The sequence below is a fragment of the Elephantulus edwardii genome, unplaced genomic scaffold, assembly GCF_000299155.1.
Source record: "Elephantulus edwardii isolate Elephantulus edwardi_28Jun2011 unplaced genomic scaffold, EleEdw1.0 scaffold00024, whole genome shotgun sequence".
NCBI lineage: Eukaryota > Metazoa > Chordata > Mammalia > Macroscelidea > Macroscelididae > Elephantulus > Elephantulus edwardii.
Genome location: NW_006399774.1, coordinates 20782635 through 20803083, shown reverse-complemented (window position 1 = coordinate 20803083; position 20449 = coordinate 20782635). Strand labels below are relative to the sequence as shown.

General features: G+C 44.0%; 1 protein-coding gene across 1 annotated transcript in view; it reads left to right on the top strand.

The window, feature by feature from the left end:
- Nucleotides 1–20449, top strand: part of PDE10A (phosphodiesterase 10A) — a 323659-nt gene that overhangs the window by 239419 nt on the left and 63791 nt on the right. Inside the window, exons 6-10 of the mRNA XM_006882827.1 lie at nt 2743–2883; nt 4892–5047; nt 10136–10186; nt 11661–11719; nt 17404–17455. Coding sequence (XP_006882889.1) covers nt 2743–2883; nt 4892–5047; nt 10136–10186; nt 11661–11719; nt 17404–17455 — 459 coding nt within the window. The remainder of the gene's footprint in view (nt 1–2742; nt 2884–4891; nt 5048–10135; nt 10187–11660; nt 11720–17403; nt 17456–20449) is intronic.

Here is a 20449-nt window from a genome sequence, read left to right as displayed (position 1 = left end):
CATTTCTTACTTAACATTCTCCAACTTTCCTACATTACTTGTCACATTCTGTGTTCTAATCAGTACTGTCTGTCTGCAGCTGTTCCTCCTCCTCTGTGATTCCCAGTAAGAAGGCTCTGCCTCTGTTGCCTTATCGGCTAGTCTACTCTTAGTGAGCTCCGTGACACATAGGGTTTCCTGAGGCCTGTTGTTTTGGAAGCATATGGCCGATCCTTTTCCGTAGTCTGTCTTCATTTGGATACTCTACTCTAGAGTAATATCTGACAGACAAGTGTTTCGCCCAAAAGAGCGGAGGAGAGACCTTTGCCATTATTCAGTTAACAGATCGGGTGCTGGTCCCGCCTGCCACCCCTTTAGGCTCATGTGTCTTCTTCCCACCCCCACCTGTGCTCTGCTAGCATGCAGTTCACTTCCCTCTCCTTGCCTCCCCAGCACCTCCCACCTCGGCCCCTAGTCAGTCCTGGTTTGATAACTCAGGCCTCCTCCCACTTCTCTCCACCCACTTCCTCACTACTCCCCTGTGATGTTGGTGTTTCTGAGAGGTACAGACATTCCTGTGGGTAAGACGTCCTTTAAGGCAGTGAGGAGAGTGGGATGCCTCCTCGTCGCGACCTCCTTTAGAAGTGGCGTAAGACCAGAGTCACCAATGAGAATTATAAATATAACCAAACTTATTTGACTCATACCTGCAGATTCTGTCTTTGGATATAATGTGTGGTGTTTACAGGGAGTGCTTAAGGGTCGTATTCTCTTTCCATACCTATTGAATGTATATGCTGAGCAAATTATTCAAGAAGTTAGACTCTGTGAAGAGGAATGTGGAATCAGGATCAGAGGGAGACTCAGTAACTTATGATATGCAAATGACCTTGCTTGCTGAAAAGGAGGAAGTCCTGAAACACTTTTTGCAGGAGAACAAAGACTACAGCCTTCAGTATAGATTGCGTTTCAATATCAAGAAAACAAAGATTCTTACCACTGGACTGATAGGTAATGTCATAAAAAATGGAGAAAAGATTGACGTTGTCAGCAACTCCAACTTACTTGGATCCACGTTTAACACCCTTGGTACCAGCAGTTAGGAAATCAGGAGACATCTTGCACTAGGAAAGTTTGCAGTTAGGGACCTCTTTAAATTATTGGATTAATGATACAATTTGAAGACTAATGTGTGTTTGATTCAGGCCATGGTACTTCCATTCACTTGCTATGCATCTGAGAGCGAGACAGTGAATAAGGATGACAGAAGAGCTATTGATGCCTTTGAGCTGTGGTGCTGGAGAAGAGCAGTGAACATCTCACGGTCGGCCAAAAGAACAAACAAGCATGCCTTGGAGAGGCTGGAGTTGGAGTGCTCTCTGGAGCAAAGATAATGAGGCTTCACCTCACATACTTCAGGCATATTACTTGGAGAGGCTATTCCTCAGAGAGGGACATTAGGCTCAGAGTGGCGGAAGGTCAATAAGGAGAGGAAGACCCTTTTAGAGGAGACTGCCGCAGTGGGCTCCAGTGTGTCGGGAGGTGTGAGGACGGCGCAGGACAGGATGGGGTTCAGATCTGTTGTTCACAGGGTCACTATGGATCCTGCCGGACTCGATGACAGTAACAAAGTTTACAGGGAGACAGGGCACGGTGTTTGTCTCTGAAATTACATCGTCTTAGACTCAATTACGGAGTACCTCCCCCCCCCCAGTGTAATATGTTCTATGTCTTAAAACAAGACGTTTTTAAAAGGTATTTTCCTGTATCTAGCTCTGTGGATTAACAGAATATTCAGCAGTTTGAACCCACCATCTTTTACCTGAGGAGAGAGATGGGCGCCTGTGCCTGCAAAGACTTACAACCTCAGAAACCTTCTTTGGCAGCTCTGTTCTGCCCTGCACATTTATCATGAATCTACACTGAATTTGCAGCAGTGGGATTGGTTTAAAATGTCGCACAATTACCTGAAACCTTCCTTTTACCTGCATTGTATGAGAATCAGGACTAACGTCAGCTCAGATACCTGAGTCCAGTCATTACAGTGTTTTGCAAAGGGGCTTTTCTCCTTGTGTGTTTATTTTTCCCCCCTTTTTAAAAAAAATTAATTTTAATGAAAGTGTACAGAGATTTAGGGTTTTCGTGTATTCATTGTTGCACTTTTCTCCCTGCCTACGCCTCCCCCCATTCACTCTTTTCCTTGAAAAGTAAAAGAGAAAAAACAAAACAAAACACCTCTTTCAATGTTATGTAATCCCTCCCTCCAGGTCCTCTCCACTGTACAGCCTTCATTCTGGATTCCTGACATGACAATAATATCCAATCCTATATCCCTTTTAAACAGTTCTTCCCTCATCTGTTTCAATGCAGTATATATCATTTCTCCCCTCCTTCTCTGCCTTCCCTCAACAGTGGCTCTATGCAATATTTGTCCTTTTGTGACTGAGATATTTCACTCACCCTAATGTCCTCCAGGGCATGCATTTTGTATATTTGATGAGTTCCTTGTTTTTCAATGCTGTGTAGTATTCCATTTTGTGAATATACCAGAGCTTCTCTATCCATTCATTTGTTGATGGGCACTTGGGTTGTTTCCAGATCTTTGCTATTGTGAACAAAGCCGCAGTAAACATGGGTGTGCATATATCTGCTTGGGTGGCAGTTATGGTTTCTTTTCCTCAGCTCACAGATCCCTTTGCCCTTTTTGGTGGTGTTGTGCATGTGTGCTAGGGATTCTGTAATGTGCCTTGTCTTTCTTCCTAGAGCCTTTGTGTGTTCACACCACCTGGCGTGAAGGAGGGGAAACCACGGCTTATCCCCGCGGGACCCATCACCCAGGGCACCACTGTGTCTGCTTACGTGGCCAAGTCCAGGAAGACGCTGCTGGTGGAGGACATCCTGGGGGTCAGCAGGATTTAACTGTAACTTATTTAACTCTTGTTATTTTTCACCTAAGTGTTCAACGAAGAAAAATTTTATGAACGCATTTCATTACTTAAAAGGATCAAAGCGCAGTGGAGATGGGGAAATGATTTTGTGTGTGACTTCGACCCCTAGCCCAGAGTTTCTCGTATGACCACTAGGGACCAGACTTCTGCAGTCCCTGCCTTCATGTACGCTGGTGTGGGTAAGCTCGGAAAAGGTGCACGTGGAGCCAAGTACATGAAATGACGATTGCTTTTGGTTTCCTGTCCTGGCAGGTGTATGTGAATGAATGAGCTAGTCCTGCGTGCCAGAACACCCAGCCTCCATGGTGTAATAAAACTGTCCTCACAGCCAAGGGCCCTTCTCCAGAGATCCACCAGCAAGCTGCTCTGTACGTCCAGGGTCATCTGGCCGGATGACCGGGGTTGAGTCTGATGTTAAAGTTGACGGGATCAGTTCCCACATTCCTCTTGTCGGGCTGTCCCACCATGCTCTCCTCACGGCGCCTGGGGTCCGAGACAGGGAGTACTGAAATGCTCGAGATTACTATCTTTCCCCTGACCCCAGAGTGCACCTTCCCAAGTCAGAGACGAGGGAACCTCCAGAGGGTATGGGTGGAAGGAGATGTGACAAAGTGTGTGCAGTTTGCAAGGAGCCCTAGTAGCATAGTGGTTAGGTGCTCAGCTGTGACGTAGAAGATCAGTGTTTGAGCCTCCCTGCCACTCCCAGGGAGAAAGGTGTAGCTGACACATCCGTCAGGATTTTGGGAAAGAGAAATTGTCATGGAGTGAAATTTTCCGACACATCGTGCTGCTCCATTGGATTTCCAGGACCGTGAATCTCCTGGAACAGACGGCCTATCTTTGCGCCATTTGAACTAATGATGGATTTGAGCTCAGTGCTTGCCTGATAGTGGGAAGATTGGCAGCTTGAGCCACTGTCTGCTCTCCAGGAGAAAGATAAGGCGGTGTGTTCTGTAAATAAAGTTTATGACTCAGAAACCCTGTAGAGCAGTCCTACTCTTTCCTGTTGCATCAGAGTCAACAGACTAACAGGTTTGCCAGTCTTCTGTGGTGTGTGAAGATATTTTAATGACGTTTCCCCTAATGATATGTGGTCTGTTAACATGCCATGCATCCAAGCATACTCAGGTAGAGTAGATTTTCTTTGAAAAAGCATTAAATTGAAGCTGTGAAACCTGAGTTTCAATTTTGACTGTGCCACAGATGGTCTGCAGTACATTGAATAAATCAGATAACTATTAGTAAAAGGTTGCTTATAGTAGATCTTGTATATTAAAAATTCCATTTGAAAATGTTCTCTTGTATATGCAAGTTGTCAAAAGATACCTAAATTGCAACTAAAGATTTGTATTATTCTTGATCAAGAAACAGTTCTCATTCCCAATAGGTTCTTACAAATAATAGAATTTAAATAATAATATTATTTTCTTTTCATTAGTTGTAGTTTTTCTGTACCTCAGTGGTTTTGCTGAGCTATGAAATTATTAGACTAATAGCATTTCTTATGATAGAGAATTATTAACAGGCTATTAAAAAATGACATGTGCTTTTGAATTTCAATTAAAGGCTTTGGTATTATTCTTAGCCAACAACTCGGCTCATTACTGTTGAGTTGGAACCAAGTTACAGCTGATCCTCCAGCAAGGTTTTAGAGGCTGTCAAATGTCCTGGAGGAAAGTGCCCAACAGTCGCGGCGTCTGCTTCTTAAACAACACGCCTCGGGAAGCTCGATGAACTTTGAGAAGTGACGATAGTTGTAGGAGGGTTTCAGGTCTTTTGTTCATAGGGTCACTATGAGTCGTGCTTGACTCGACAGCAATCAGCAAGAACGACAGAGGATACTGCATCATCTCCTTTCCCTGCATTTGCACTTGGGAGCATTTACATCAGGGACGTTGATACGAATCAGAATTCTCGGCGTCACATTCCCATTTCCTCAACTGTCTTTCCACATTGGTTTTCAGGACGAACGGTTTCCAAGGGGGACGGGATTGGAGTCAGGGACGCGGATCCAGTCGGTTCTCTGTTTGCCCATCGTCACGGCCATCGGGGACCTGATCGGCATCCTGGAGCTGTACCGGCACTGGGGCAAGGACGCCTTCTGTCTCAGCCACCAGGAGGTGAGGCCTTACCGTGGCGCCCTCAGGCCTTCGCTGGACTCTTCCCTTTGGACGGTGCTGATACATGTCCTGAACGAATAAATATTTAAAATTGCATGTACTTCACAAGGTTTTGATGTGAATAGTGATGCTTTTCTAGTCTTTCTGGAACAGTTGTGTAGAGAGGATACTAGTTAGAAAGGTGGCAATGTCTTCCACGACGTGAAGTATCCAGTTCTGGTTTACGAGCACGTTTGATTCCTGTTCAGAGCGTATGTGTGTTATGACATCGGGTGCCCTCTGCTCCATGCCCCCAGCTCGCTCCGCGTCCCTCTGGTTCTCCTTGGGAGGAGAGGGGCACGCTCGCCATCTCCGCCGTGCGTAGGCCTCTTGCTGCCATCACTGTGCCGCCTCGTCTCCGTGAGAGTCTTCCTCTCCTTCACTGACACGCGTTTTCCAACTGTGATGACCTTCTCCAGGGACTTGCCTTCTGAACATCCCACCGTCCCTGCTTCTGAAGAACATCCTGCCTGTGCTCCGTCGGGGACAAATTAGTTCATTCCTTTGACCAAATAACTGCGGAGTGATGGTTCTTTTCTGCATGAAAACCCTTTCTTACCTCCCTGCAGTATTGAACCACCACACTCCCCCTTTGCCATTGACTTCCTTCGTCAGCACGTCTCCAGGCTTGTCACCTTCTGAGGTAGCTGTTTCATGGGTCCATCACTGTTCTTCACATGGCTGATTCAGTTGTGTGTGTGTGTATGCACTTGTTGGTCACCTGTCATCTCTGGATGGGCACTTAGGTTACTTCTGTCTTTCACTGCTGTGAATAGTGCGATGATGACCACAGGTGCACAGGGATGTGTTGGTGTCACAGATCTTCCGTCTCTAGGACACATTCCTAAGAGATGAAGTACTGGGCCATGTTGTCGGGTGCCGTCCAGTCAGCCGTGACTCCTCGTGAGCCTAGGAGCGAGATCGGAGCCTTGTCCCGCCTGCCTCCCCCTGATCCCTCGTGTGGTAGCCACCACGTTAGTCTGGCTTGTATCAGGTCTTTCTCTGTTTTGACAGCCCTCTTGTTACCTTTCCAAGCATGATGTCTTTCTCCAAAGACTGTTTTTCCCTGAGAATGTACCCAAAGTAAGTGCAATGAAGTTTCACCATCCTTGACTTTAAGGAGTACCATGGTTGTACTTCCCCCAAGTGTAAGAGTGAATGAATGGAAGTCCAAAGTCTCTGTATGCTTTCATCAAGATGAGTGAAAATAAAACCCCAGATTTGTTTGTCCTCTTGGCAGTTTGATCTGTACTCTTCTCCAGCACCTCAGTTCAAAGGTGTGGATTCTTCTTCTGTCCTTAAGCATTCCTCACCTTTCGTAAGCACAGGAAACAGTTGAAAAGACCTGAGCTTGATGAGGGGCTCTGTAGCCTTTCCACTGGCTTCTTTGCTCTTTAGAACTTTGGAGAGGTCCTTGACAGGATAGTTCCCCAAGGCAACACGTCTTTTAATTTCTTGATAGATTTTATGATGCTTGTTGATTGTGGATCCAACTGAAAGGAAACCATTGATAATTTCCATCTTTATCATAATGCTGCCTCTTGTTCTACTAGTAAGGATTTTTGTCTTTGTGTTATTGAAAAGTAACCTGTATTGAAGACTTTTTGTCTTAGATTTTTTTGTGTGTCTCTATGCAAAACCTGTAGTTCGACCAGGAAGCCGTCCTCAGAACAGAGCAATGCAACAATGCGTGGTTCCAATCAGAAAGGGAGCACGTGAGGGATGCAGCCTGTCTCCATACCTTTCCAATCTATATGCAGAATAGATCATTGGGGAAGCAGGGCTTTATGAGGAGGAGCGTGGCATCAGGGTTGGAGGAAGACTCATTAACAACCAATGTTATGCTGATGACACAACCTTGCTCACTGAAACTGAGGAGGACCTGAAACACTTACTGCAGAAGGTCAAGGACTTTAGTCTTTATTATGAATTGAAGTGCATCATCAAGAAGACTAAGATTCTCACCACTGGGCCAATTGGTGGCACCATGACAGATGGAGGAGAGACTGAGGTTGTCAACAAGTACAGCTTGCTCAGCTCAAAAGACTAATTGCATTGGGAAAATCTGCTGTCAGGGACCTCTCCAGAGTGCTGAGAAGCAATGATCTCAGTCTAGAGACTAAGTTATGCCTAATCCAGGTCACGGTCTTCATAATTACTTGCTGTGCATCAGACAGCTGGACAGTGACTGTGGATGACAGAAGACGAATGAATGCCTTCGAGTTGTGGTGCCAGAGAAGAGTCTGGAACATATCATGGACCACTAAGAAAAAAAATGAGGTCTGTCTGGGAGAGGGTAAAACTAAGTTTCTACTTGAAGGCTAAGATTTTGAAGCTCCGTCTCACATACTGTGGGCACATGGCCAGGAGAGACCAGTCCTTGCAGCAGAACATCATGCTCAGAGGAGTGGAGGGACAGCTCAGGAGAGGAAGACTTAGATGAGATGGATTGACACAGTAACTGGGGCAATGGGGGTTGGCATGTCAAAATTAGTGAAACTGGCTCAGGACAGGGCAGAGTTCAGAGCTGCTGTACATAGAGTTGCTATGAGTTGCAGATGACTTGATGGCACATAACAACACAACAAAAAACATTATTTCAAGTCGTCTTCACTTTCAGGTTGTGTCATCATCTGCAGGGCCCTGGGTTTTGATGAGTCTTCCTCCAAACTTGGTGCCACATTCTGATAGACCAGCTTCTTGAATGATTTGTTCAACATAGAGATTGCATAGGTCTGGAAAAGAACACACTCTGACACGTACTTTCCCTTTTTAAAACCGTGTACTATTCCCTTGTTTTGTTTGGGCAACTGCTTCTTGGTCTAGATACAGGTTTTGGGTAAGTACAATTAAGTTTTCTGAGATTCTCATTCTTCTTAATATTAACCATAATTTTTAGTGATTAATGTAGTTAAATGGCTTTGCATAGTCAATAAGACACAAATAACCATCTTTCTGGTAGTCTCTGCTTTTAGCCAAAGCCCACCTGGCACCAGCAATTATATTCCCTGTGCCACAGTCTCTTTTGAATCTAGCTTCGGTTTTTTAAAGTTGTTGACTAACTATTCTAGCCATTTTTTAATAATCCTCAGCATGGTTTTATTTGCATATGATACTAATAATATTATTCAGTAATTTCTGCTTTCTGTCAGATCACCCTTTTTGGGAATGGGATCAGGTGTGGATCTGTTCCAGTTGGTTGGCCAGGTAGCTGCCTCCCATATTTGTTGACAGAGTCTGTGAGCACGTCAGGGCTGCATCTGATTCCCGCTGTACCTCAGGTGGTGTCCGTCAGTCCCGGAGGCCTGATTTTCTGCCAATACCTTCAGTGCAGCTGTGTTAACTCTTTCCTTCAGTCCTGTTGGGTTTTAGTTCATAGGCTGCTTGTTGAAATGGTTCAGCGGCAGCCAAGTCTTTTTGGTACAGTAACTGTATAGCTTCCATCTTTTCTTTCTCTTTTCTTTTTTTTTATGCTTCTCTACCATTTAAGATTTTGTCCGTAGACTCCTTCAGCACTACAACTAAAGATTTGAATTTTTTTTCCTTTACTTCTTTCAGCTTGAGAAACGCTGAGCCTGTTGTTCCCTTGTCGTTTTCTACCTCCTTGTACGTTTCTTTTTACTTCGCTTTGTCTTCTCAAGCTGCTTTCTGGAATCTCCTCTTCAGCTCTCTCACCTCACCATTCCTTCCCCTGGTTCTGACTTCATTTCATGCCATTTCCAGTTTCAGAGTCTCTCCCAATCCCCGCTTTGGTTGGTCCGTCCTTCCTTCCCTGTATTTGTAATGACTTTCTTTCCTCCAGGCTTCAGGGGTGTGGTACTTGAGGCCATTGCACAAGTGGTCTGGTTCATTGGTCTCCAGTATCTCAAATCTGTTCTTAAAATGGTTTATCATTTCATTTGGGATACACTCAGGGTCACATTGTGGTTCTGTGGACTTATTTTAATTTTCTTGATCTTCAATTTGAACTTGCATATAAGTAATTGTCTTGGAGAGGGTGAAACCATTTTTCTTCTTGGAGGCTAGGATTTTGAAGCTCTGTCTCACATACTGTGGGCCCGTGACCAGGAGAAACTGGTCCTTGGAGGAGGACATCATGCTCAGAAGAGTGAAGGGACAGTGCAGGAGAGGAAGACCCTGGATGAGATGGAACGATACAGTAACACCATTCCTCTCCTGTTTGTCCATACCTAGCATTGTAGATGCTGTGGTGATACAGAATGGCCAGTCCTAGTCCCTCTCAGCTCACTAACGTGTAAGCTGTTGGTCTTTATGTGTTCCATTTCGTTTTTGACAACTTCCACTTTCCAAGATTTGTACTTCTTACATTCTGTGTTTCAGTTCGTTTTGATGTTTGCATTTCCCATTACATTTCCCACTGTGAGTTTGCCATATCAGCAAAGGAAGGTCCTTGACCGAGTGTGAAGCTTTACCTCGTCCACGTCCTTGCCATAGACGTGGCTTTGAGGAGACACCTCCTGCTCAGACGCGTTCTGATTCATCTGTTTCAGTGTTTTCCGTCACGAGCTCCACTTCTCACTTTATCTTCATCTTGAACTTGAATGAGGTCAAATGGTTTCTTCACATTTGGCCCCGGTCTTGTGCTGACCGGCCTTTCCTTGCCGCGGATACAGTCACTTCCCTGCTGTGGGTCTCAGCATGGAAAAGCTGCACACAAACATCCTTTTACTTTTTAGAAATATTTAATAATTTTAAAGTGATCATTGCTGCAATTTTGGTGACATTTTTATAAAGTGGCAAATAATATTTATCCAAAAATTAATTGCCCTTGGTTGCTCTTAACCATCACGTTATCTTGCTTCTGTTGGCAGAACAAGAATGGGTGGGTCTCAAGGATGTAGGAAGGAGAAATAGAAAAATCCTGTAAATACATACAAGGCACTCTGTATGTGGGAGACTGTGTAAAACGCCCTGTGGCCAGTGGCCTGCAGACAGTCCCCGTGCACATTCACTCAGCGTCCTCTGCCAGCTTCCCTGCCTGGGTTCACTCAGCGAAACACTCTCACTGCTTGTGTTTCCTTGTTTCAGGTTGCAACAGCGAACCTAGCCTGGGCTTCAGTGGCGATACACCAGGTGCAGGTGGGTCTCCATGACATCCCTACAGACTTGCTGGGGGGAGCAGCTGTTTAGGGGGCATGACTGGGGGCTGCGAGGGAGGCTGGGGGCAACAGAATATTTTCTATATATTTGATGTTTTGTTGTTTTTCTTCTTTTTTATAATTTTTTAATTGAGATTTTTAATGAAAGTTTATAGAGAACTTAGATTTGCATTCACTCATTCATTGTTGTACCTTATCCTCCCTGCCCACCCCTCCCCCCAAGTTTGCTTTTCTCTTTGAAAAGAAAAAAAAATTCTTTCATTGTTATATAATCCCCCCTCCCCAGTCCACTTTACTATGCAGTTCTTATTCTGGACTCTAGTCATGCAAATAACACCTAAGCATATATCCCTTTTAAATAGTTCTCTTCCTCGTCTGTTTCAGTGCAGTGTACATTATTTATCCCTGCTTTTCTTAGTTTCCCCACAAACCCAATGCCAGTCCTGTTTTATAACAGTGGCATTATGCAGTATTTGTCCTTTTGTGACTGAGATATTGTGCAACTGAGCATAATGTCCTCAAGGGTCACCTATTTTGTATAATATTCCGTATACTTGATGTTTTTTAAACTATGTTTACTCACTTACGTTTGCATATAGCCTAACTTAAGTTTCTTGTATCTTTTTCTATGTTTATATGTAATTTTACGTCATGCTCACAGTAATGGGTGGGTCCTCCCTATTTTGGTATGGCTTTTCCACTGAAGGGCCAGCTACATTCTCCCACCAAGGATTTCGTTAGTATTTCTGCCACACCATTTCTTAAAGCTCCCACTCCACACAGTGACATAGGAGAAAATTAGTCTCCAAGACATCCCGCTCCCTTCAGAGGTTAGTTTTAAAGTGGTGATCAGGTTTGACTCTAGAGATGGCCTGTGTGAGTCCTAATTCTGGCTCAGAAAACCTCAGAGCGAACTTGTTTCTCTCAAGTCCACTCGGGCTTACGGTGACCCTGCAGGCCAGAGCAGTTCAACTTCCCCCATAGACTATGTTTCTGCAAGTCACCTGTCACGGCTTGTTCCTCGGGTGCCTGGTGGCTTGTAACCGGCTTTTAGTTAGCCACCGAACACTGTGACCAGAGTGCCTGAATTCTGCCTGCTTCTCTCTGACTCTGCAATAGGAACGAGGTTCTTCTTGACGAAGTCCTTTAGAAGCATAAAATTGTCATGCTTTAGTAGGATTTAAATGACAAGCTCATAATCTGTTGTAGCAGTTAAATTAGATAGCGTTTAAATGTGCTGAGGACTGTTCAGATTGCTTTAAATAGGGCTTTGTAGATTTAAGGTCCAATAAATACTCATTTCTTGGGTTTTTTTCCCTTAATATTATTGTTACTTGACAGATCATAGCTATGCCAGGCCTTTTAAAGTAAATAAACCAAATAGAATCCTAGCCATTTCTTTCTTAACTAAGCTGTTTTTACTTAGAATTAACTGCTCTTTTTCTCTCCTTAAGGTCTGCAGAGGTCTTGCCAAACAGACAGAACTGAATGACTTTCTACTCGATGTGTCAAAGTAAGTTCATTTCTAGGACCGACTTAGCTCTATTGATAGGTGGTTTAAATTCCGTGCAGGCCCCGAAGGTGATAGATTTTTGTCCGCTGCAGCTGATAGTCAAAGATCAGTCTTCCTTATTTGGGTAATTGAGTGAAGGGTCCCGCTTTAAATTATAGACTCATATTTACATTTTTGTTCATCTTTTGAGTGAAGGATTACAGTTACAGATGCCCCCTGTGGTGATCTTCAGTCACAACACAATGTCTGTTTTCTTAACCAAAATACTTGTTGTTTTTCCTGGGTTGCATTGAGTCAGAAGTGACTCACCACTGACCCTCTGGACAGGTTTTCAGGGTCTGTAAATAGCACAGGAGGAGATTGTCTCTTTTTTTCACACACTCCCCCTTCTGCCAGAGCAGCTGCTGTATTTGAACTAAAGAGAGGCAAGGCAGCTCCTTACCACTCAGCCACCAGAACTTCAGAAACATCACTTAGCAAAGCAATTTGTTGTGATTGTTATTGTTGTTAGGTAGACTCGAGCTGGAACCAACTTACAGCTGACCAACAGGCAGCGTGATGATAGCTGGAGAAAAGATGGAAGTTGTCTCACTTGGATCCACAGTCAGGACACTTGATGCCAGAAGATCAGGAGATGTATTCACTGGGAAAGTCTGAAGTCAGGGACCTCTCCAAAGTATTGAGGAGCAATTATGTCAGTTTGAGGACTAAGGTACTTCTGGTTCAGGCCATGGTCTTTTGCACTTGCTGTGCATCTGAGAGTGGGATGATTAATAAGGATGACAGAAGAATTGATGCCTCTGAACTGTGGTGTTGGAGAAGAGAAATGAAAATGCAGTGAACTGCAAAAAGAACAAACAGATATTCCTGGAGAAGGTGTAACCAGAGTGTTCCTTGGAGGGAAAGATGATAAAACTCTGTCTCACATATTTTGGGCCTGTTACTAGGAGCAGCTATTCCTTAGAGAGAGACATCATGCTTGGAAAGGTGGAGGGATGGTGAAGGAGAGGAAGACCCTTAACAAGGTGATCAACACAGTGACTGGAACAATGGGCTCGAGTGTGTCAACGGTTGTGAGGACGGCACAGGACAGGACGGGGCTCAGATCTCCTCTTCACAGGGTCATACTCGACTCAGTAGCACCTTCCAACAACAACTAGCTGGTTTTCAGAGGGAGTAAATCGCATAGGAAGAGATTTCCCATCGGTCTCCCATGAAGCAGCTGGTGGATATGAACCATTTACCTTTGGGTTGGCAGTGCAGTCCTTACTCACCAGGGCATTAGAGTACCTTCTTTAGAGCATATTAAAGGTGGTAGGTATTTATAATTTTTTCAGGAGAAAAATGGAAGCAGTAAAGAGAGGGATATTCTCACATATTGTTTAGTAAAAAGCCTTCCATGATATTTTTGCAAACACTATTGATTTTAATTGTATTGTTGTTAACACTTTTATTTTCACAGAACATGTTCCATTTCCTAAAATTTGACATGGAATGCTTTCTGAACCTGGAAGTTAGGGCAGTTGTACAACTTAAAAGACTAAACTCCCATGGCTTTCATTTACTCCAAGGGGATCTTGTGTATATCTTACACATCATAGTCAACGTCACAATAGATGGAGTAAAGATTGAAGTTGTCAAAGATTTTATTTCACTTGGAGGCACAATAAACAGTCATGAGAACAGGAGTCAAGAAATCAAAAGAAACAATGAATTGGGAAAATCTGCTGTCAGAGACCTCTCCAGAGTGCTAAAGAACAAGGATGTCAGTTTAAAGACTAAGGTGACAAACAAAGAAATGTTCAAAATCTCTAGCTCTCAGAGAGATGCAAATAAAACTAATTATGAGATATCATCCTAATGGGGTCCAGCCTGTTATATAGAAACAGTTCCACCAGGAGAACAGATGAGGATGAAATGAAGACACAGAGAGACTATCACTGATGACGAATAGTGAATTTACTAATTTTAGAAAAGCATATATAGGTTTTAGAAACATGTCTGCAGTAGCAATCACATTATCTCTTTCTGTCAGAGATGTTGACTATCAGGTCAAACATTAACTCTCACAGACCTCAGCACAATACAAAGATGTTTTGCAGCATGTCTTATTGAGTGCTCTAAGAAACAAAGAGTTTCGGTAGACAACATTCCCTAAGGTCTGAGACCTTTGGTCACTCTTATTCATTAACATCCTGCTTCCTTGAGTTGTTTATTGCCAAGCAGATGTTCTAGCCAAGATGGAATTAGTCTTGCTGGTTTTACAGTACAGGGCTAATCTTGGTTTGCAAGTTAGCCAGGCCCTAGACATCATCTCACCCCAGCAAAAATAACAGACTTAGACAGAGCTGCAAACATCAAATGCTGGCAAAGTTGTGGAGAGATTGGAACCCTTATTCACTGCTGGTGGGAGTCTAAAATGTGCAACCACTACAGAATGTGATCTGGCACTCTCAAAACGTTGGAAATAGAAATACCATTTGACCTGGCAATTCCATTACTGGGAATATTCCCTAAAGAAACCAGAGCCGCCACCCAGACAGATGTATGCTCACCCACATTTATTGTTGCGTTATTCAAAATAGCACAGATGGAAGCAACCTAAGTGCCCATCAACAAATGAATGGACAGGAAAACCATGATATACACACTGAAATACTAAAGAGCACTGAAAAACAATGAACTTGTAAAACATTACCCAACATGGGTGAACCTGGAGGACATTATGCTGAGTGAAGTATCTCAATCACGAAAGGACAATAATGCCTAACACCACTGTTACAAAGCTGGACTGACATGGGGTTGGAGGGAAATGATGAAAAGAGTGGATCATGAACACTGCATTAGAACAGATGAGGGAAATAACGGTTTAAAAGGAATGTATGATTAGGCATTAGTTGTATGACAGAGTTCAGAGTAAGAGATGCATAGCAAAGTTGACTGGGGGAGTGAGAGGGAGGAAATTAGGCAAAAATGAATGCATATTTAAAAGGAAAAAAAAGAAAATGAACTTAGGAAGAGGGAGGGAGGAAAATGTACAATAATGAATGAATGAAAATCCAGCTTTTCTGTAAACTCTCAATAAAGTAACAATTAAAAAGACATAACTAAAAAAGATGTAAGTTGTGCCTGTTCTAAGCCATGGTCCTGTCCGTTGCTACATATGGATGTGAAAGTTGAGCAGTGAATAAGGATGGCAGAAGAGCTGTGCTGGTTGAGAAGAATATTGACTCTCTTAACGGATCACCAGAAGGACTAAGGAGTCTGCCTGGGACGGAGTGTCACAAGGATGCCCCTGAGAACAAGGACGGTGAAACTTCGCCTCACAGCTTTTAATATATATCGGAGGGGCCACCAGACCTTCAAAAAGGTCATCGTGCTTGGAAAGGTGGAAGATCAGAGACAGAAACACCATCAGCCAGACGTGTTGCTACGGTGATTGTCATGCTGGGTGTCGGTTTATGAGAGATGTCGATGATGCAGGAGAGTGGGCTGGGCTTACAGGGTTTATCGTGAGTCCTGGTTGACTCGATAGCATCTCACATCTAACCACAGAGTGCGGTGACTGAGGTCCTGTCCAGCTGGTTTACTGCCATCGGTTGGATTTTGCCCCACAGCAACACTCTCGTGGAGGACAGCTGCCCCACAGACGTTCCCATGCTACCGCTTTGTTGAATCAGACTGTCACATTTCCCTGCAATGTCTGGATGCTAAATTCAAGCCAAGAGTGTAACCTTTGAAACCCGGAGATCCTTTTCACTCGGGCAGCACATGGTACCTGACCTCTCAAGTATTGTGAGCTCCGTGATGACTGCGTTAGAACTGACAGCCTCCTGGTACGGCCCATTCTGATACGTAAAATTAAAGAAGTGTGTGACTGAAAAGGGACGTTTTCATCACCTCAGACAGTGTCTTCTCTCATATGGAATTAGAGTGTCTCTGGGACATTTGGTGATACTCATTGAAGGTATTAAAAGGGAAGATTGCATCTTCTCCTGCTCGTGCCAGTCTTCCTGCATCTATTAAGGCTTCATGTGAAACTTTAAGTCTTTTTCGTCCTAGTAAACAATTCATTCGCCTTACCTCCCTTACCTTCGTTCCTGTAGTACCTGCCTCATTGTTCAGTGTAATAAAGTGAGCTCCAAGTTTCGGAATTTCAGAATGAACGCAGTTATCTTCTAAATGAAAATCATTGTGTGTTTGTTACTGTAAGTTATCTCTGTGTGAATACAGACAGGTTGCTTACAAACAAATCTGTTCCTGGCTGTGTCTTTCACAATGTATAGGTTGATCAGAACTGGTGTATATGGTTTTTATTTACCTTGACTGTCATACAGGGTAGATCTCTGGTGGTATAGTGGTTAAAATGCTCGGCTGCTGGTTGAAACGTCAGTGGTTTGAACTCGCCCACGTTCTGTGGGAACACGATGGGGCAGCTTGCTCGCGTGGAGATTCTGGCCTTGGAGACCCCTCGACTGGGCTCCTCTGTCCTTCAGGGTGGCTGAGACTTGAAATGAGCCCAGCAGCAGTGCGTTCGTGCAGGAACAGCCCCTCCAGCGGCTTACAGTGCAGCTCTGAAGGATGTGATGGGAGTAGGAGTGGTTCATTGGATCCAGGGAGGCTCCGTTTACACAGCAGGAAGGCTGAGGAGAGGACAGTGCCCTGCTCAGAGGTGACCCCTCACTCTCAACAGCCCCGCTTCAGGCTCCGAGAGGGGTCACTGCACTCCTGATAGTGTCATTCCAGACTGGCCTTTCCGGTTACCCAGACTAACCTAAACTGTAGAATTTCCACTCTGCCCTGTCTCCTTCATTGGCCAAGTTAGACCCTGTTTAAAGCCCTGCATTAAAGGACTAGTAAGAGCTGTCCCCATACAGGCTCTAGGCTGAGGACTCTGTGTGGACCGGAGCTGAAGTCACTGCCTACCCTCTAGAGCCAGCAGGAAGGTGCCCGGCGCGTTTCCTAGGTCAGCGTGCGGGGTTACTGTATCACATGAACAGTTTGCGACATACGCGAGGCACCTCCAGTACAATTATTTGCCAGTTATAAAAGTGAATATGCATTTTGTTTGTGCAGAATGATTACATCTTTAGCATTACTTGTATTCTGATAGCTCTTCTCAAATGAATGACGCTGTTTCTCAACACGTTTTCCTTGTTGCTTATGTCAGTGATAATTTAGAAAATTCAGACATTTGGTATCTTGACACCCAAGATACCAATTAAAATCTTAAATATGATTATCTTAATTTTGTCCCTTCTTAGCTTTTGTTAAATGATACAAGTGTTCTACTTAGTCTTAACCAATATAACGATTTATTGAGCTGTCTGGAGTTGAATATCTTATAGTGTGAAGTTTAATTTCTGTCAAAAACATGTTAGTGAATGATTCTACGATCGAACAAGTGTGTAGAGAAGGCGAGGGGGAGAGGGTGGATGTGAGTGGTGCCAGTTAGAGGCCAGAGTACTCCCGGACGCCCCTTGAAAGCACCAGCCAGCCGTCCACGTCTGAGAAAGCAGCTGTGTGTGCACTTCTGCTCTGGGCACAGCTGAAGTCACCGAGTCAGGGTCAGGGATGAGCTGAGGGCTTCCTGAGAGGGTGTGTGTAGCGCATTGAAAGCCTAATGTGTATTGTGATGTCATGACACTTACTTACAGGTTTCATATTTTTCTTTTTCTTTTCAGAACGTATTTTGATAACATAGTTGCAATAGATTCTCTACTTGAACACATAATGGTACGTTGCCTTTTGTTTTATGAATTCTTCTCTAACTCTTCATCTGTGTTCTCGGTGAATAGTGTGATGTTATCATCTGTTAGACTCACAGAATCCTTGGAAATGCCATGCTCAGTAATCTGAGGTTCCAGTGTGACTTACTTGTAATTTCTGGTTGTTTCTCTTACGAGGCGGTGACCCTTGAGTACTGTTTTGGGGGAAATGTCTTTATTTAGAGGAAGCATGCCCTGTGACAGTTCTCCATGACGCCTGTTGCATGCCGGCTGCTGCCGGGACTCCCAGCTGAGTGTCCTAATGGTCAACCTGGCCATGCATTCACAGTGCTCTCTCTTCCACCTGAGGTGGAAACCATGCGAAGCCGGATTCTCCACATGGTTGTTGCATTACAGCTTCCGTGCTGGAGTGGAAGCGGGGTGGGAAAGCTTCTGCCATTCTATCGGGAGGCCCAGTATTAGGGGTAAGGAGCGTCCCTGTCCACACAAGGGCACCAGCTGCTCCACAGAATGGGTGGTCTCCTGCCCTGCAGTCTGCTGCCTCTGAAAACCCGCTGGAGGACCAGCTATGGGTCGGTTCTGACTCGACAGCACACAGCAATAGTCAGAGCCAATATGCATTCTCTCCTGGGACCAGTTTTCCTGTTCATGTACTTTAATAGGTATTCTCTCTCTCCCGTTTCCCCGGACTTTGCCCTCATATACGTATGCTCTGTCTATGACTTTTACTCACCCAGCATTTTATGATACACACTGATGGGCTTTTCTGTGACACCCTACAAGGCAGATATAACATGATGTGTCCAGAATCTTACACAAGCAATAAGAGCTCGTAAACGAGAGTAACCCGAGGGGCTATGATTCCACTGTGTCCATGTGTAATTAGGTATCTTTGTGGTCGCAGAAAAAGGAGAGAGTAGTTGTTTGCACCTTAAAACATACTTGTTTGCCTATAGGAAGGTATAAGGGATTTGGAAAGTGGAAAAAAATTTTTAAGGAGATTATAAAAATAAGAAGATGCACAGAGATTGTTTTTCAAAAGAGTGAAAAGAAAATGTATGGACTGGGAAAAACCATTTGGCAGTAGTACCATTTCAGACGAGGATCTCATATCAAAAGTTTACAGAATCCTACAGGCCTCCACAAGAAAAAGACTGATAACACGGTTATAAAATGGGCAAAACACGTGTAAATAAATTTCACAGAGGAAGACACTCAGATGGCCAACAGACATGAAGAAATGCTCTAAATCATTGACAATAAGAGATGCAAATCAAACCCACAGTGAGATACCATCTCACCCCAGTAGCAGTACCAAAGTTTAACAGGACAGCAAGTAATAAATGTTGGAGAGGATGTGGCATGATAGGAACTCTTATACACTGTTGGTGGGATTGTAAAATGGTACAACCACTCTGGAAGACAGTTTGGCATATCCTCAAAAAGTGGAACGTAGAAATTCTGTATGACTTAGCTCTTCCATTGCTTGGAATATACTCCAAAAAAAATGAGAACTGAGGCACAAATGGAGACTTGTATACCAATGTTCATAGCAGCCTTTTTCACCATTGCAGGAATATGGAAACAGCGCACATGTCCAACCACATTAGAATGGATTGAGAAGTTATGGTACATTCACATGATAGAATACTATGTCGCATGCAGGAGCAATGATTTTGAAAATCACAACCTAACTTGGGAGGGACTGGAGAGCATTATGCTGACTCAGTCCCATAAAGACAAACACTGTATAAAACCATTATTGTAGAAAGATACCTAGTAAAATGTGTATGAGAATACAAGGGGGAAAGGTAGGATCAGAGGGGTGAGGATGGGAAGGGGGGCAGTCATAGCGTCAAACAGTTTGACAGGTAGAAAGAGGGGTGGGAAAAGTAAATGGGAAAGATCGGGTGTGAAAAACAAGGTATACCAAGTTTGTAAGTACACCAGTACAAAATTAAAATTTTATTTAAGAAAAAACCAAAAAGATGGAATCTGGCCTGACACAGAGCTTGTAGCAGGAGTGTAAGAAACTCTTCCGTTGATTACTGTGTTCTGTTGTTATGTGCCATCGAGTTGCCTGCAACCCCTAGTGACCCTATGTACAGCAGTTCTGAAGCCTGCCCTGTCCTGAGCCAGTCTTAACTGATTTCAACACACCTAACCCCATCTCCCCAGTTACTGTGTCAATCCATCTCATCCGGGGACTTCCTCTCCTGTGATGTCTCTCCATTCTTCCAAGCATGATATTCTTCTCCAAGGTCTGATCCTTCATGGTCACATGCCCATAGTAAGTAAGAGACAGAGCTTCCAAATCCTAGCCTCCAAGGAGAGACTTGGTTTCACCCTCTCCAAGACAGACATGTTTTCTTGGCAGTCCATGGTATGTTCGAGACTCTTTTCCAGAACCGCATCTCGAAGGTATTGAGCCTTCTTCTGTATCTTTTCTTGTTATCTACCATCAAGATAGAACCAACCCATAGCTGACCCCTTCAGGAGGTTTTCAGAGACAGTAAATAGCACAAGTGAAGATGACCCATCCTTCTTCCGCAGAGCAGCACCTGGTAATCGGGTTTCTGGTGGCCTAGTGGTAAGAAGCAGCGCTCCACTCCCAAAGACATGCAAGTTCAAACCAACTGGCTGTTTTGCGGGGAAAAAATGGGCAGTCAACTCTTGTGTGATTTTTTTTTTTATAGCTCTGAAGACCTGCTAGAGGTTTAGCTGTGGGTTGATTTTGACTCTATGGTACACAACAACAAGAAGAGTATTTTTTAGCTTTGTTGTTATGTACCATAGAGTTGGAACTGACCCATAACTTACCCTCCAGGAGAGTTTCAGAGGCAGTTAATCACACAGGAGGAGATTGTCCATCTTTCTGTGGAGCCCCTGGTGGCCTTGAGCAGAATGCCTTCAAATTGGAGCACAGCTTCTTGCCTTTCAATCACCAGAGCTCCAATAAAGCTCTTGTTATTGTTGCTGTTGTTATGTGCCATCGAGTCGC